This window comes from Cynocephalus volans, chromosome 4, assembly GCF_027409185.1.
Source record: "Cynocephalus volans isolate mCynVol1 chromosome 4, mCynVol1.pri, whole genome shotgun sequence".
Taxonomy (NCBI): Eukaryota; Metazoa; Chordata; class Mammalia; order Dermoptera; family Cynocephalidae; genus Cynocephalus; species Cynocephalus volans.
The window spans coordinates 67,569,702-67,586,612 of record NC_084463.1 but is presented as its reverse complement, the minus strand read 5'-3'; the positions used below and the strand labels follow the sequence as shown (position 1 = coordinate 67,586,612).

At 36.1% G+C, this 16,911-nt stretch overlaps 1 protein-coding gene across 4 annotated transcripts in view; it reads right to left on the bottom strand.

The window, feature by feature from the left end:
* Positions 1 to 9,139, bottom strand: part of CWF19L2 (CWF19 like cell cycle control factor 2) — a 99,751-nt gene extending 90,612 nt beyond the window's left edge. For 3 of the 4 annotated variants that reach the window (XM_063093804.1, XM_063093805.1, XM_063093806.1), the window contains exons 1-3: positions 9,034 to 9,139; positions 7,360 to 7,470; positions 5,623 to 5,742 (exon numbers count right to left, since the gene is read on the bottom strand). In XM_063093804.1, coding sequence (XP_062949874.1) covers positions 5,623 to 5,742; positions 7,360 to 7,470; positions 9,034 to 9,138 — 336 coding nt within the window. In that variant the 5' untranslated portion in view covers position 9,139. Of the gene's footprint in view, positions 1 to 5,622; positions 5,743 to 7,359; positions 7,471 to 7,567; positions 7,614 to 9,033 lie in introns of those variants that run through there. The other variant, XM_063093807.1, reaches the window with a different exon arrangement.
* Positions 9,140 to 16,911: the final 7,772 nt, after the last annotated feature.

Here is a 16,911-nt window from a genome sequence, read left to right as displayed (position 1 = left end):
GCATGTCCTCCTCCAAAGATTTTGATCACAACCATACCTGCTCCTCTAAAACCTTGATCCATCAATTATCTCCTTCTCTTATAGCTTCAACCAAAGATCTCTAATGGACTCGAAATATGCTCAAGCTTTTTTTTTTTTTGAAGCGGTAAGGGGGGAACTTCCTTGACCCTATGTATCCCTCTAGCAGGAATCCATCTTCCAACTTCTATTCTCAGACAAACATCTTGAAAGAGTAGTATACATCTACTGCCTTCACACCATCACTTTCATACATTTCTCAAAACTCTGTAATATAACTATTGTCCCCATTAATCTACTGAAACTTCTTCAAAGTTCACCAATTGTTTCTATTATGCCAATTCAACAAAATGTTACCATTTTTATCACCCTAGACCTCTCTGCTGAAGACAACAATGTTGACAACTCATTTTCTTGACTTCCAAGACACTTTCCTCTTTTCCTCCCACTCTTTGTTTCTTCTCCATTTCCTCCACGCTCTCTAACTCCTATAAACCTAAGTTTGTATCTAGTAATAGTACCATTAAAAAATGAAGATGAAATAAAAGAAATTTTCAGGCAAACAACAGCTGTGTTTACTGTCAGCAGACCTACACTATCAGAAATATTAAAAGAAGTTCTACAGGCAGAAGGAAAATTTTATTAGACAGAAATTCAGACCTACACAAAATAATAAAGAATGCCAGAGATCATAAATCTATGGGTAAATATAAAAGACATGTATAACTTATTTAAAAGATAATTGGGTATGTAAAGTAAAAATAATAACAATATATTATGTTAAAAGTTATAAACTATGTAGGGTTTATAACACATGTAGAAGGAAAATGTATGATAACAATAGCACAGAATATGGTAGGAGGAAATAGAAGCATACTGTTCTGAAGTTCTTATTATAAATGCAAAATGATATTATATTTGAAGGCAGAGCATAATAAGCATTTTTTTTAAATGAGGTACATCTAACCTCTTGCCATATACCAAAATCAACTCAAAATGGATTTAAGACTTAAATATAAGACCTGAAACTTTAAAACTCCTGGAAGAAAACATAGGGGAAACACTTCAAGAAGTAAGACCGGGCAAAGACTTTATGAATAAGATCCCAAAGCATATGCAACAAAAGAAAAAATTTAAAAATGGGATTATATCAAACTAAACAGCTTCTGCAGAGCAAAAAAAAAAAAAGTAGTGTGAAAAGACAACCTACAGAATGGGAGAAAATATTTGCAAACTATAGATCTGGCAAGGGATTAATATCCAGAATATACAAGGAACTCAAACAACAGTAAATAACAGGTAACCTAATTAAAAATTGGACAAAGGAGCTGAATAGGCATTTCTCAAAGGAAGATATACAAATGGCCAACAGACACATGAAAAAGTGCTCAACATCACCAAGCATCGGGAAATGCAAATTAAAATCACACTGAGATATCATCTCACCCAGTTAAGACTCGCTATTATCAAAAAGACAGAGAATAACAAATGCTGGCTAGAATGCAGAGAAAGGGGGACCCTCCTACACTGTTGGTGGGACAGTAAATTAGTGCAGCCATTATAAAAAACAGTATGGAGTTTCCTCAATTATAGATAGAACTGCCATATGATCCAGCAATCCCACTGCTGGGTATATACTGAAAGGAACGGAAACCATCATGTTGAAGAGATACCTACACTACCATATTTATCACAGCTAAGAGTTGGAACCCACCTAAATGTCCATTGACGGATGACTAGATTAGGAAAATGTGGTATATCTGCACAGTGGAATGCTACTCTGCCACAGAAAAGAATGAAATACTGCTATTCACAGCAACATGGAGGAACTTACAGAAAATTATGCTAAGTTAAATAAGCCAGGATCAGAAAGTGAAATACCACATGTCCTCACCCACAAGTGGGAGCTAAAAAAATAAACAAACACATAAAAAAAGAAAAGAAAGAAGGATAAAACAATTACAATAATTCACTGAACTTTCAAAAGGAGAGGACAGAAGTGAGGCCACCAGAGGTGGGGCGGGAGGAGGTTTAGCAAGAAATTGGTGAAGGGTCACAAAAAATGACTACCTTTTTTGATGTTGAATATACTAATTATACTGATTAGAACATCATGTATTGCACATAGGTATTGATATTCTACACTGTACCCCACTGATATGTACAATCAATTATGTTTCCATAAATAAATAATAAATAATTTTAAAAAGAGAACACCTGGTAAGCCTATAGTGGAGATGAAATGGAATACTAAAAAACCCTCAATACAAAAGAAGGCAAGAAAAGGAGGGAGAAAAGGAATACAGAACAAATGGAACAAACAGAAAAGGAATCACAAAATGGTAGATTTAAGCTCATCCATATCAACAGTTACATTAAACATAAATATCTAAACCAGTTCTATTCAACAGAATTTTTCTTTACCTACACTGTCCAATATGGTAGCCACTAACCTAGCCATACGTGGCTACTGAGTGCTTAAAATTTGGCTAATGAGACTGAAGAAATGAATTTTCAACCTGAAATAATTCTAATAAATTTAATTAAAAATTTTAAAACCATACACAGCTACCATATTGGACAGTGCAAAAAACAGTCTAATTAAAATGGAAGAAACTGATAGGCTACATAAATAAGCAAGACCCAAGTAATGTTATTCATAACAGCCCCAAACTAAAAATAACCCAATGGCTTTCAACAGATAAACATATGAGCAAATTGTGGTATATTCACACACTGGAATACAGCAATAAAAAGAAAGGCACTACTGATAACATGCAATAACATGAATGAATCACATATGTTGAGCCAAAGCCAGACACAAAAAAGATCATATTACATAAATCAATTTATATGAAATTCTAGAATAGGAAAAGCTACAGTGTGCTAAAGTAGATTTGTGATTGCCCAATCCTGGAGTGGGAGAAGAGAAAGAGGGAAGAAGAGGGAGGTAGTAGGGAGATTGACTGCAAAGGACCATGATGATCTTTATGGGATAGTGGAAACATTCCACATCTCAGTTGACATGGAAAACAGGTGCATTCATCAAATAGTACACTTAAAATATGAGCACTGTATTATATGTAAATTGTACTTCAATAAAGTTGATTTTAAAAGTTAAAAGAAAAAAAATTTAAAGACCTTGTCAAAGCCAAGATGTTTTTTAGCCTCACATGGATCCTCAATGCTATTGAGCAATTTTTTTGCTTCTCTTTTATTATCTAAGCAAAGTTATTTCAAATTTATACCATTTCCTCAATTGTCCTTTTACTCCCAAATACCTTCTCAGATGATTTTACCTTCTACTTCACAAAGGAAACAGACAACAACAAGCAGAAACACCATCAATAATCTGCTCTCCTTCTGACCATACTACCTCCTTATTTATCTATTTTTACACACATTTTTTACAACTTCCCTCCTAGCTCAGAAGATAGGTGCTCCTACTCCTGATCAAAGCTAACCCTTTCCCCTGGGACCCTGCTAATTAAAATTTATCATTCTCCTCAATATTTCCTCTCTCCTAAAAACATTTTCTCAAAAAGACCTTCCAAAAACCCTGACTCCTCTAGCTACCCCTCTGTCTTTCCTTCCCTTCACTGCCAGTACAAGCTTCTCTTTCATTCTCCAATCCACCTCAATGTGGTGTGAGCACAGAGCATTCATTCAAACTGCTCTAAGGGTGTGCGTGCGTGCGTGCGTGCGTGCGTGCGTGCGTGTGTGTGTGTGTGTGTGTATGATACAACTTATTATGTATATATAAGTATACATACTATATGTTGCAGCAAAAATATATACATCTATTTCCAGGAAAGAACTAATGGAAAAAAAATGGACAATGGGGAATAAAGTGCTCTAAATCAAATGATGTAATATTTAGACAGCCTGGCAGATCCGGGGGTTCTTAACCTGTAATCCTTGCATAAAGTTCAGGGTATTTTATAAACTCCACTGAAATAAACAATTTTGCATGTACATGTTTTTTTGGAGAAAGAATACAAAAAAACTTTTATCAGATTCTCAATGGAGCCAATAATCCAAACCCACAATTGTGGAAATAGTGTTCCTATCTTCTTTTCACTTTAAGATTTTTTTAACTCCCTTTGTTTTGAGTTATATTTTTAAATTTTTTCTATATAATATAAATATGTCTACCATTACAAAATATACTGGCTAGTCTACAAGACTATCTAGTTGTATTCCTCACTATGAATTAATATACCATATTCTCATATAAGATAGGCTTTTGAGGTCAATTACCATATCAAGCATGTCGAGAACTGCAGAACTCTTGGCACAAAACTCCATCCAAACTCCTCCTGCACTAAGAGACTTAACTGAACTCTAGCATGGCTACTAGCAGCATAAGACTGTGTCCCTAGGATGACCCTTGCCCCACAGTAAAATGCTTGTCTAAGAAAGCTCAATGCTGCCAGAAAAACTTACTACTTGTTCTAGCCAACACCTGATGATAGGCTCCTGATCTCCCTCTCTTAGGGCATTTACTAAAAAGAATGTACAGTTGTAAATATGGTATCTCTTAAGAACCTCAAAGCCAATCCTCTGAATGTAATTATAGGCTCTCTGTCTCCCAGTCTCTGTAGGAAGACGGAATACTAACTTTGAAAACTGCCAGCTAGCAAACACAGCTGGCCTAATCAAATTTACAGTGACCAACTCTTTGTAATTTTTCACTTTTCTGACTCTACCGAGGCTTCGCTCTCCCCCATCCCTCATTTTCCCTTTAAAATACCTAAATCATCTCTGCACAAACTGAAGTGGAGTGTAGCAATTTCCCCAAATATCAGTGGTGTGGTTACTGAATAAAATCTGTTTTCACCTTTTTAACTAATATCAAGCTGTGATTATCTTTGACAGTCTACTGCCAAAGTTTCTGAAACTACAGGTGGGCCAGACATTGAACTACGGTGATTCAATGAGAGGATAACCGTATGAAGATCAGACATGAGAGACCAGTCATCCATAAACATCTCTAGCTCATCACTCTCTAAGCAAAACCTTTCTTCCTGAAAAAGTATGAAAGATTTGTCTTGTTTTCCACAGTGAGCCCTCTCAGTCCAGAACTGGTTGGTGCAGCCACCTCAGCATTTGCTTCCTTTTGGCTCCAGAGTATATAAACATAACCTACTTTAAAGACTTTAATATTAACTTCTATGAAAAAACAGACAGGGGTAACAGACTCTCAAATATCTTGAAACTCTTTTCCCTTATGTTTATAATACTGCTCTTCCCTGCTTCTCTAATTTTCAACAACTTTTACTTAGCATCCTTTACTTCCTATATGGCTCTTAAGTGCTGGTGTTTCATCTTTATTTTCAGTCCCCCTAGGGATTTCATCCATTCTAATGACACCAAGTAGCAATAATTCCCAAATAATATCCCCAGCCTCTTACCTTTCTCTGGAACCCAAGATCCACATTTCCAATAGTTTCTGGACACCTCCAAGTAGATGTCTCCCAGATATTTTCATATCATAACTAGCAATATTTTTTAAGTTCATATATATTTTAAGTTCCCAAATATTATGCCTTTAAATAAAATTTTCTCAAATAGCTTCTTTGGTTAATTTTAGTACATACTTACTGATGAACTATCAGATGAATCATTGTTTTTTTCATATTTCTGTTTCTTGCTCTTTTTCTTCTCTTTCTTTACTTTCTTTGAATGCTTGTCTTTTTTCTTTGTTTTCTTCACAGAATGTTCCTGTAAATAATCATTTTGAACATGTAAACAAGGAATTTAATTTTGTCTTACATTAAAAGAAAGCATTTTGAGGGAAAAAACTCATGTTCCAAAATACTTTAAATCTTTCATGAAATGAGGCAAAGAATATGACTAAACAAGTATAATCTTCCAAGAAACCATAACATGCTTTCTATAATATGTACACTACTAATAAATCATATAGCTGAGATTTCTTATCAGAAAAATATGAGGAAAATTTTGGTTTTAATTTATTTTTACATTCATGTGACACAAATATAACCAAATAAACACACATATATATATACAAGGGTACGTCAAAAACTTCCTGGAAAGATTTGTATAATCTTTCAATTCTATTTTTCCACAAACTTTTTGAAGTACTCTTGTACAAAACATATCTGTGCATACATACATACACACGCACACACACATAATAGCTCTCTATGGTCCCCCAAAAATTTATACATGATTATTAGGCCATAAAGAAATAAAATAAGACAGCATTAATTAAAATTGTAGGAGGAGGGTGCAGTGGGGGGACGGAAAAGGAATGGAGAAAGGGAAGATGGTGACTAAAGGGTACAACATATTAGTTAGACTGGAAAAATAGGTTTTAAAGATCTACTGTACTCCATGGTGCCCAGAGTTAACAATAATGTATTATATACAATATTCCCCCCCTTATGAGCAGGGTATGTGTTCCAGGACCTGCAGCAGATGACCGGAACAGCAGAATAGTACTGAACCCTACATATACATACCTATGATAAAGTTTAGCAGTGAGAGACTAGCAACAATAATAAAGACAACAATGATAAAGACAACAATTATAACAATATACTGTAATAAAAGTTATGTGAATGTGCTCTCTCTTTCTCAAAATATCTTGTACTGTACTTCCCCTTCTTGTGATAAAGGAACAGAGAGGGATGGCTCAAGATTTCATCATGTTACTCAGAATGGTATGCAATTTAAACTCATAAATTATTTCTGGAACTTTCCATTTAATACTCTCAGACTATGGCAGACCATGGGTAACAATAGATGGCCAGTAACGGAGACAGAGGAACATGAAACCATGGATAATGAGGGACTACTATATTTCACATTGTATCCCACAAATATATACAATTATTATGTCAATTAAAAACAAATTTCAAATATTGCATGAAGAGAAAACAAGGCTTGAAACAGAAAAAATAATCAAGACATAAAGCTAAAAGGTATAATTTGTGGGTTGGCTAGTTAGCGCAATTGGGAAACCATGGTGCAGATAACAACAAGGTCACAGATTCAGATTTCCATATCAGCTAGCTGCCCCCCAACAAAAATATATAATTTTTTAGATCCATAAGCTTGCTATAAGTGGGACAAATATTTAAAGCTAAGCATTCTCACTGCCAACTCAAGTAAAAAAATCTTTTCAGTGTTATAATATCCGAAATATTATATTGTAACACTTCTGCCAGAGAGATAAAACTATTCGGTAATGCCAACTATGTGATATTCATTCCCTATCTTATGACGTCTATAAACTTGTTCTTCTGATATTAACTTAAATAAGTACAGAAAAAGACAGATAATCTTACACCAAGTAAGCCTGTTGGTATTCACCTGTGAGAATTGTTCAATTCGCTCATTCACATCAGGTAGCATCCAGGTATCCTCACCCCGGAGTCGCTTAAGTTCTTTACGCCGTTCTTCTTTTTCAAAATTGGCTTTAGCCTGCAACAACAACAAAAAAGACAAACTGCCAATTGAACCAACTGCTTTTCACAAAAAAAGGCAAACAAAAACCTGTCCAGCTTTCATATATACCTACCTGCTCGTGAATGAACGGTCTGTTCCTTGCCAGGAATCTACTTCTACCAGTGCACAAAGACAGACAAAAACAAAAGCCCTCTCCTTCTGTATTACCAATCACATTACCAATCTCCAGTGAATGGAGCCATCATTCAGGGTCAGAATCTTGGGACCTATTCTAGACCCTCCCCTCTCCCTAAACTCCCTACCTCAAATATGACTTGGAATCTCTTTTCCCTTCACCATCCCCATGGCTACTGCCTTAGACTTTAGACTGACCTCCATGCCTTCAATACGCATTGCTCACACCCCAGTATCCAGCCCCTCAAAATGCTTCAGGATGAATCAGCTTTCTAAAAAGAAATTATCATATTGCTAATTTTTATTCATCCTTCAACAATAATCAAATAAAACAAAGTTTTTCCTAGAAGATTGTTCCTGCCCTCTCATTCTCTCTCCCAAACTCCAAAGCTGGGTTTGGTCTTTCTCAAACTCTATGAATATCTCTACTGTAAAATTTATCACAGCTTATATACCCTACTCTCTCCAAAAACTGCTTGAAACACCAAAAAGATGAAGATGAAGAATATTTATTATACATGTATATTACATATGCTGAAATCAGGGAACAATACCAACCTTTCACCTGTCCAACTCTAACTGCACACTATTTCCCATTAAAATCTAGCGGTAGTCATTACCCCTTTCTCCCTTCTGTCTTCTCTACCTCTTCTCTACTGGCTCCTTTCCATCTGCATTTAAACTAGTTTAAGACTTTATCATCTTAAAACAAACACAATCAAAAACTCTCACTGAACACTCTGTTGCTCTCCAAGTACAACTTTTCCCTTTCATCGCCACACTTCTTATATACTGAATAAGCTGTCGCACAATTCAGTACGGTTACTTCCTCCATTCTTTGTATGTTACCTCTATGCATCTCAATCTTAATAAGAAATACAGTACTTTTCAACCTTTTCTGAAAGGCTAAATTTTCTGGATCTCTAGTGTGAACTCCTGTTTGGATCAGTAAGGGCTTACGATAAGTCTGGAATTGATACCAACAGTAAGACTAGAGAATGAAACATCAAATGAAATGAAACAAAGTCTACTCAAACAAGCCTTACATGTGTTACTGGAAACAAACAAACAAACAATAAAACACATTTCAGATAAGAGCAGATGCAATGACAGGCTAGCAGAGTACCTAGGAAGTCCGCAGTCCCGGTATTAGAAATGTAAAAAAATGGATGACTCAGAAGGTAAGGGAACTTGGAGAAAAAGAAACAGATCATCCTGAAAAGACAATAAGTAACTGGAACCTGCGAGACCATCTGGGGGCGGGAGATACATAAGAGTTTACCGGCATCGCAAGGAGAGACTCCACCCAAACAAGGTGGTGAGGGAAGCGGGGAGTGGGCAAGCTCCCGGGAACCCTCAACTCCCACAAATCTAAATTCCTACAAAAGCCCCCAACGGAGGTACCTGGCGCAACACCTCAGCTCTGGCAATCCGGGTCTGTTCTTTACGATCTTGGATACTCTTCGCACTTTGAAATCTACCACTGGCGGCCGCCATAGTTATTGTCATCGTAAAGCCAGGAAGTCGTCAGGAAATCCCAGTTTACGACAGTCGTAATTTAATAAACAAACCTGGACTTCCGACTAGAGGGAGGAGGGTTGCTACTTCACCAGCAGAGCATGCGCAGATCTGAATGCCGCTTAGCGTTCCCGCGATAGTTCCAGCTCCAGGTTTTCGTCCAGCGGGGACTTCCACCAAATTATCCACTAAAGTATCCTTTTTCGTTTGCCTGTGCTGAAAACAGGCTAGCAAGAGGGCAAAATTTCTTTGAAGATTCAGTGTTTTGCTCTGGTGGATCTTTTTTAAATATATGAAATAGTCATGTGAATTTTGCCTTGTACTTCATATTTTATCCGTGCCTATTTAAATTGTTAGAAGTTTACATTTTGTTTTTCTCACCTCATATTATTTGCTCATACTTATCCATCCAACAATCTTTTATTACAGTGAGCAATTACCTATTTATTTGTGTGGGGATTTTTTTGTTCTGTTTTATATTTATATCTGTCAAACAAAACTTTAAGATCCATGAAGAATAAGACATTCTAAAGTATCAAGTGCTTTGAGAATACACTGAGCTTATATTAGTAATCATATAAAAATAAAGAAGGCTGGAGAATACTTATAAACTAGATATCTTAAGACACTAAAAAGAGTTAACACAAGCAAGATTGAGGTAAATAGTCTTTCTTTTCCGTTTTCATAAAATTGAGTTTGTGTTTGCAAGAAGCTTTCCCAGGAGCTTCTATTTACCATTCTATGAAGGTCTTAACCTTGAGAACAATTTTTACTTGTTTGATATATCATAGAAAGTACTCGTTGTATTTTTGTTTTAGATAATTGAATTTTAATTTACTAATTGACCTTGGAATACTTAACCAAATGATTACTTTGACTGATTTTGTCATAATTAACTAGTGTTAAAGACTTTTCAGATCTCTTCGGATTCAGAAAAAACATGTTCTCCCCTTTGTATCAATTACACAGCAGATTAAAACAAACAGTGGTTATAGTAGAAACTTGTGTGTTTTAGTCCCTTCAGGCTGCTGTAACAAAAACACCAGAGATTGGATGGCTTATGAACAACAAACATTTCTTACAGTATTAGAGGCTGGTGAGTCCAATATGAAAGCACTGGCAGATTCTATGTTAGGTGAGGGCCGTTTTCCAGGTTCATAAATGCAGTCTTTTTATTGTGTCTCACGGTGGGTAAGGGTGAGGGATCTCTCCGGAATCTCTTTTTTAAGGGCACTAACCCTATTCCTGAGGGTACCCATTCTGATGACCTAATAACCTCCCAAAGGTCCTACCTCCAAATACCCTTACATTGGGGATTAGGTTTCGACATATGAATTCTGGGTGAACACAAACGTTCACTGTATAGCGATGTGCAAATTTATATGAAGAAAACTTTAAAATCTTCCTTAAGGGCCGAGCTGGTGGCGCACTCGGGAGAGTGCGGCGCTGGGAGCGGGGCGGGAGTGGCGACGCTCCCGCCGCGGGTTCGGATCCTATATAGGAATGGCCGGTGCACTCACTGGCTGAGTGTCGGTCACGAAAAAGACAAAAAAAAAAAAAAAAAAAAAAAAATCTTACTTAAGCCTCAAAAGCAGACTAGACCAAATGGAGAGGTATATGATATGCTTAAAGAAGACTCAAAATCATAAAAAAACCAATTCTCCATAAATTAATTTGTAAACATATGCAATACCAATAAAATTACCAATAGAAAATGTTGGGGTCAGGGAAGGGAACTAGACATGTTAAAATAGACAAAAAAAAAAAAAAAAAAATGGTAAAGCAAGTTGTTTAGGATAGATTTTCATTTGGTCACTCCTGATAGAAATCCAATCACACAGTTTAATCAAATAAGAGGTAATGTAATAAGGAGCCTATAAGGTAGCTGGTCCAGCTTTGGTGTAATTGCTAAAGGAACCAGGTTGTTTCTTCTTTTTTGCTTTGTCACAGTCTGTGACTTTAGTCTTCATAGTTTCAAGCAGGGAACTACATTCTTCTACATATGTGCATGGCATCTATTAGACACAAGAATGAAGGGAAAGAGCAAAGGGTAAAAGGTGTATGCCAGCTAAGCCAACCCTGTTTTTTATTAGGAAAATGATGGCTTTTCCTAAAGCTTACTCCAGTTTATCTCATTTAAATCTGTTGTGTTTTACTTTTTTTTTTTTTAACCTTTACTTGTACATATTTCTGCGGTACAGTGTGTTGTTGCAATACATGCATATACACAACAACTCACTTAGGGTAGATAGCATAGTTTTGTACCCATTAGTTCACCACATCTCCCCCCTCACACACACAACCCTCCCTCCTGACCTCTAGTAACCATGATTCTATTCTCTACTTCTATGCGAACCACATTTTTTTTAGGTTCACACACCACATATGAGCAAGATCAAGTGGTATTTGCTTTTCTGTGCCGCTCCACTGAATTCACGTAACATGATGGTTTCCAGTTCCACCTGTGATGCTGCACATTATAGGATATCATTTCTTTTTATAGCAGAATATTATTCCACTACAGTTTTTTAATTCATTCATCCTTTGATGGCATTTAGGTTGAGTCCATCTCTTGGCTGTTATGAATAGTGTTGCAGTGAACATGGGAGTACGGGTGTCTTTTTGATATATTGATTTCATTTCCTTCAGGTATATACCCAGTAGTGGAATAGCTGGGTGGGAAGATAGATCTATTTTTAGTTCTCTGAGGAACTTACATATTGTTTTCCACAATGGCTGTACCAATTTGCATTCCCACCAACAATATAGGAGGGTTCCCTTTTCTCCACGTCCTCACCAGCATTTGTTATTTTCCATTTTGTTTGTAATAGTCTTTTGGAGATGAGATGACATCACATTGTGGTTCTAACTTGCATTTCCCTGATGATTAGTGATTTTGAGCATTTTTTCATGTGTTTTTGGGCCATTTGTATGTCTTCTTTTGAGAAATGTCTGTTCAGATCCTTTGCCCATTTTTTAATTGGGTTATTTGGTTTTTTGCTGTTGTTTGAGTTCCTTATATATTCTGGATAATTAGTCCCTTGTCTGATGTATAGTCTGCAAATACTTTCTCCCATTCTCTAGGTTGTTTCTTCATTTTGCTGATGGTATCTTTGCTGTACAGAAGCATTTCAGTTTTAGGTAGTCCCATTTGTGTATTTTTGTTTTCGTTGCCTGTGACTTTACAGTCTTCCTCAGAAAAGGGCTGCCCACTCCCATTTCGTATAATGTTTCCCCTATGTTTTCTTCCAGTTTGGGGTCTTAAATTTAGGTTTTTAATCCATTTTGAGTTGATTTCTTTGTATGGTGAGAGATAGGGATCTAGTTTCAGTCTTCTGCATGTGGATATACAGTTTTCCTAGCATCATTTATTGGAGAGACTGTCCTTTCTCCACTGTATATTCTTGGCGCCTTTGTCAAAAATCAGTTGGCTGTAAGTGTGTGTGTTTATTTCTGGTCTCTCTATTCTGTTCCATTGGGCTATTTGACTATTTTTATGCCAGTACCATGCTGTTTTGGTTATTATTGCTTTATAGTATATTTTGAAGTCAGCAATTGTGATGCCTCCGACTTTGTTCTTTTTGTTCAGATTACTTTAGCTATACAGGATCTTTTGTGGTTCCATACAAATTTTAAGATTGTTTTTTCTATTTCTGTGAAGAATGTCATTTGTATTTTGATAGGAATTGTGTTGAATGTGTAGATTTCTTTGAGTAATACAGACATTTTGATGAAGTCAATTCTTCCAACCCAAAAACATGGGATATCTTTCTATTCATTTGTGTCTTCAATTTTTTTCACCAGTGTTTTATAGTTTTCATTGTACAGGTCTTTCACCTCCTTGGTTAAATTTACTCCTAGGTATTTCACTTTTTGGTAGCTATTTTGAATTGGATTACTTTCTTGATTTCTTCTTTAGCTATTTTATTATTGGCATATAGGAAGGCTATTGACTTGTGTGTGTTGATTTTGTATCCTGCCACTTTACTGAATTCATTTATTATTTCTAGTAATTTTTTGATAGAGTCTTTAGGGTTTTCTATGTATAGGATCAAGTCATCTGCAAATAGGGATAGATCAACTTCCTCCTTTGCAATTTACATAGCCTTTATTGCTTTCGTTTGCCTTATTGCACTGGCTAAAACTTCCGGTACTATATTGAATAAGAGTGGGGAAAGTGGGCATCCTTGTCTTCTTCCAGGTCTTAAGGAAAAGCCTTCAATTTTTGTCCATTCAGTATGATATTAGCTGTGGGTCTGTCATATATGGCCTTTATTGTGATGAGGTACATTCTTTCCATACCTAAATAATTGAGTGTTTTTATCATGGTAGGGTGTTGGATTTTATCAACTGCTTTTTCTGTATCTATTGAAACAATCGTGTTGTTTTTTTCCCTTCATTCTGTTGATGTGATGTATCATGTTTATTGATCTGTGTATATTGAACCATCCTTGCATCCCTGGGATGAATCCCACTTGATCATGATGAATGATCTTTTTAACATGTTGGATTAAAACACATTGGATTCTGTTTGCTAGTATTTCATTGAGGATCTTCACATCTGTGTTTATTAGGGATACCGGTCTATAGTTTTATTTTTTGCTGTGTCTTTTTTCAGTTTTGGTATGAGGTAAATGTTGGCCTTGTAGAATGAATTTGGAAGTAATTCCTTCCTCTTTAGTTTTTTGAAAGAGTTTGAGAATTGGTATTAGTTCTTTAAATGTTTGGTAGAATTAAGTAGTGAGGCCATGTGGTCCTGGGGTTTTCTTTGTTGTAGATTTTTTATTACTGCTTCAATGTCATTACTTGTTATTTGTCTGTTTAGGTTTTCTAGTTATTCATGATTCAACCTTGGTAAGTTGTATGTGTCCAGGAATTTATCCATTTCTTCTAGGTTTTACACTTTCTTCACATTTAGTTGTTTACAGTAATCTCTTATGATCCTTTGTATTTCTGTGGTATTAGTTGTAATGTCTCCTTTTTCATTTCTGATATTATTTATTTGAGTCTTCTCTCTTTTTTGTCATTAGTCCAGCTACAGATTATCAATTTTGTTTGTCTTTTTGGAAAACCAACTCTTTGTTTAATCATCTTTTGTGGTTTATTTTAATCTAAAATTCATTTATTTCTGATCTGATATTTGTTATTTATTTCGTTCTATTCATTTTGGGCTTGGTTTGTTCTTGTTTTTCCAGTTCCATGAGGCACAGTGATAGATTGTTTATTAGAACCCTTTTTATTTTCAGTGTTGGTATTTATTGGTATAAACTTCCCTCTTAGAATTGGTTTTGCTGGGCCGACCCATGGCACACTCGGGACAGTGCGGCGCTGGGAGCGCAGCAGTGCTCCCGCCGCGGGTTCGGATCCTATATAAGGATGGCCGGTGCGCTCACTGGCTGAGCACGGTACTGCCGGTCATAAAAAGACAAAAAAAGAATTGGTTTTGCTGTATCCCATAGATTCTGGTATGTTGTATTTCATTTTCATTTATCTCCAGGAATGATTTAATTTCCTTTTTGTTTTCTTCTTTGACCCATTCATTGTTTAGGAGCATTCTGTTTAATTTCCATGTATTTTTATTGTTTCTAGTTTTCCTTATGTTGTTGATCTTTAGTTTTATTCCATTGTGGCCAAACAATGGAGTTGATAGGATGTAAATATTTTTTAAGTTTGTTGAGACTTGTGTTGTGACCTAACATATGGTCTGTTCTAAAGTATGTTCCATGCACTTCTGAGAAAAGCTGTTGGACGAAATGATCTATATATGGCTGTGTAGTCCCTCCAAACTCACTGAAGCTTGAATTGTGTTCCCCAAGTTTCACGTATTAGAAACTTAACCCGCACTGTGACTGTTGGGAGTATGGAAGATCCTATTATGGTATTGGAAGGTGGGTCCTTGGAGAGGTGATTAGATCATAGAACCATGCCATAGTGAATGGATTAATAATGGTGGTCAGAGGGGTGGTTGTGAGGGCTTTAAAAGAAGAGCACATGAGACGTTAGTCTCTCTCTGCTTCCTCCATCTTGCAATGTGATACCCTGTGTCACTGAAGCCATCACCAAGGAAGACCTTCACTAGCTGTGTTCCCTGGACTTTGGACTTCCCAGCCTCAGAAACTGAAAGCAATAAATTTTGCTTTCTTTATAAATCACCCACTTCCAGGTATTTTGCTATAAGCAACAGAAACGGACTAATACAGGCTGTGAGGTCCACTCAGTCTACAATAGAGACTAATTCTGATGTTTCCTGATTGACTTTCTGTATGGATGATCTGTTCTTAATTGAAAGTGGGGTTTTAAAGTATCCAACTATTATTGTGTTGGAGTCTATTTCTCCCAATAGTAATTCCTTTATATAACTGGGTGCTCTGGAGTTGGGTGTGTAGATATGGAATTGCTATATCCTCTTGTTGAATTGATCCCTTTATCATTATATTACAACCTTCCTTAACTTTTTTCACTTTCCTTGGCTTGAAGTCTGTTTTATCTGATATAAATATAGCAACTCCTGCTCTTCTCTGGTTTCCATTTGCATGAAAGATCTTTTTCTGTCCCTTCTCTTTTAGATGGTGTGTGTCTTTATATGTGAGGTGACTTTCTTGTAGGCTGCATCTTGTTGCTTCTTGTTTTATAATCCATTGAGCCACTCCGTGTCTTTTAATTGGGACATTGAATACATTTACATTTAGAGTTGTTACTGATGTATAGGGATTTCTTACTGCCATTTTATTCCTATTTTTCTGGTTGTTTTGTTGATCCTTTTTTTTTTTTTTCTGATCTTACACTGTCTTCCTTTGTGATTGAGTAGTTTTCTTTAGGAGCATATTTTGATTTCTCACTATGTATTTATGGTATGTCTCTTATAAGTTTCTGTGTTATAGTTAGCATGAGGCTTACAAAAAAGCATCTTATAGTTATAACAGATTATTTTAGACTTAATAACAACTTAACTTAGTAACAAAGCCAACTCTACACTTTAGCATCACGCCCCCCCCCCCACACACACACTTTTTGACAATAGTTTCAAGTTACATCTTTTAATATTGCCTGTCTCTCATATGGTTGTCGTATATGTTAGTGTCATGTTAGATTTGTCCTTTAGTATTCATACTAAGGATATAGGCAGTTTATTCACCACCCTTATTACATTCCAATGCCATATTCTGAGATGGTCTGTGAGCTTACTTTTCTAATGAATTATGTACCTTCAGATGCTTTCTTGTTGCTGCTTAGCATCATCTTCTTTCAGACTGAAGAACACTCTTTAGCATTTCTCATAAGGCAGGTCTAGTGCTGAGGAATTCCTTTAGCCTTTGTTTGTCTGGTAAAGACTTTATTTCTACTTCATGTCTAAAGGTTAGTTTTACTGGATAGAGAATTCTTGGCTGACAGGCTTTTCCTTCAGCACCCTGAATATATCATCCCATCCTCTTCTGGCCTATAGGGTTTCTACTGAGAACTCTGTTGAAAGATGTATTAGACCTCTTTGAATGTTATATGTTTCTTTTCTCTTGCTGCCTTCAGTTCTTTATTTTTGGTTTTTGATAATTTGATTATGTTCCTTGGGGTGTTCCTCCTTGGATTGGATTTTATTGGCAACCTCTGACCTTCCTGTACCTGGATGCTGTCATCTTTCTCCACACTTGGGAGGTTTTCAGCTATTATTTTATTGAATATGCTTTCTACATCTCCTCCTTTTCCCTCTCCCTCAGGTACTCCAACTATGTGGAGATTATTTCACTTGAGGGAGTCCCATATTTCCTA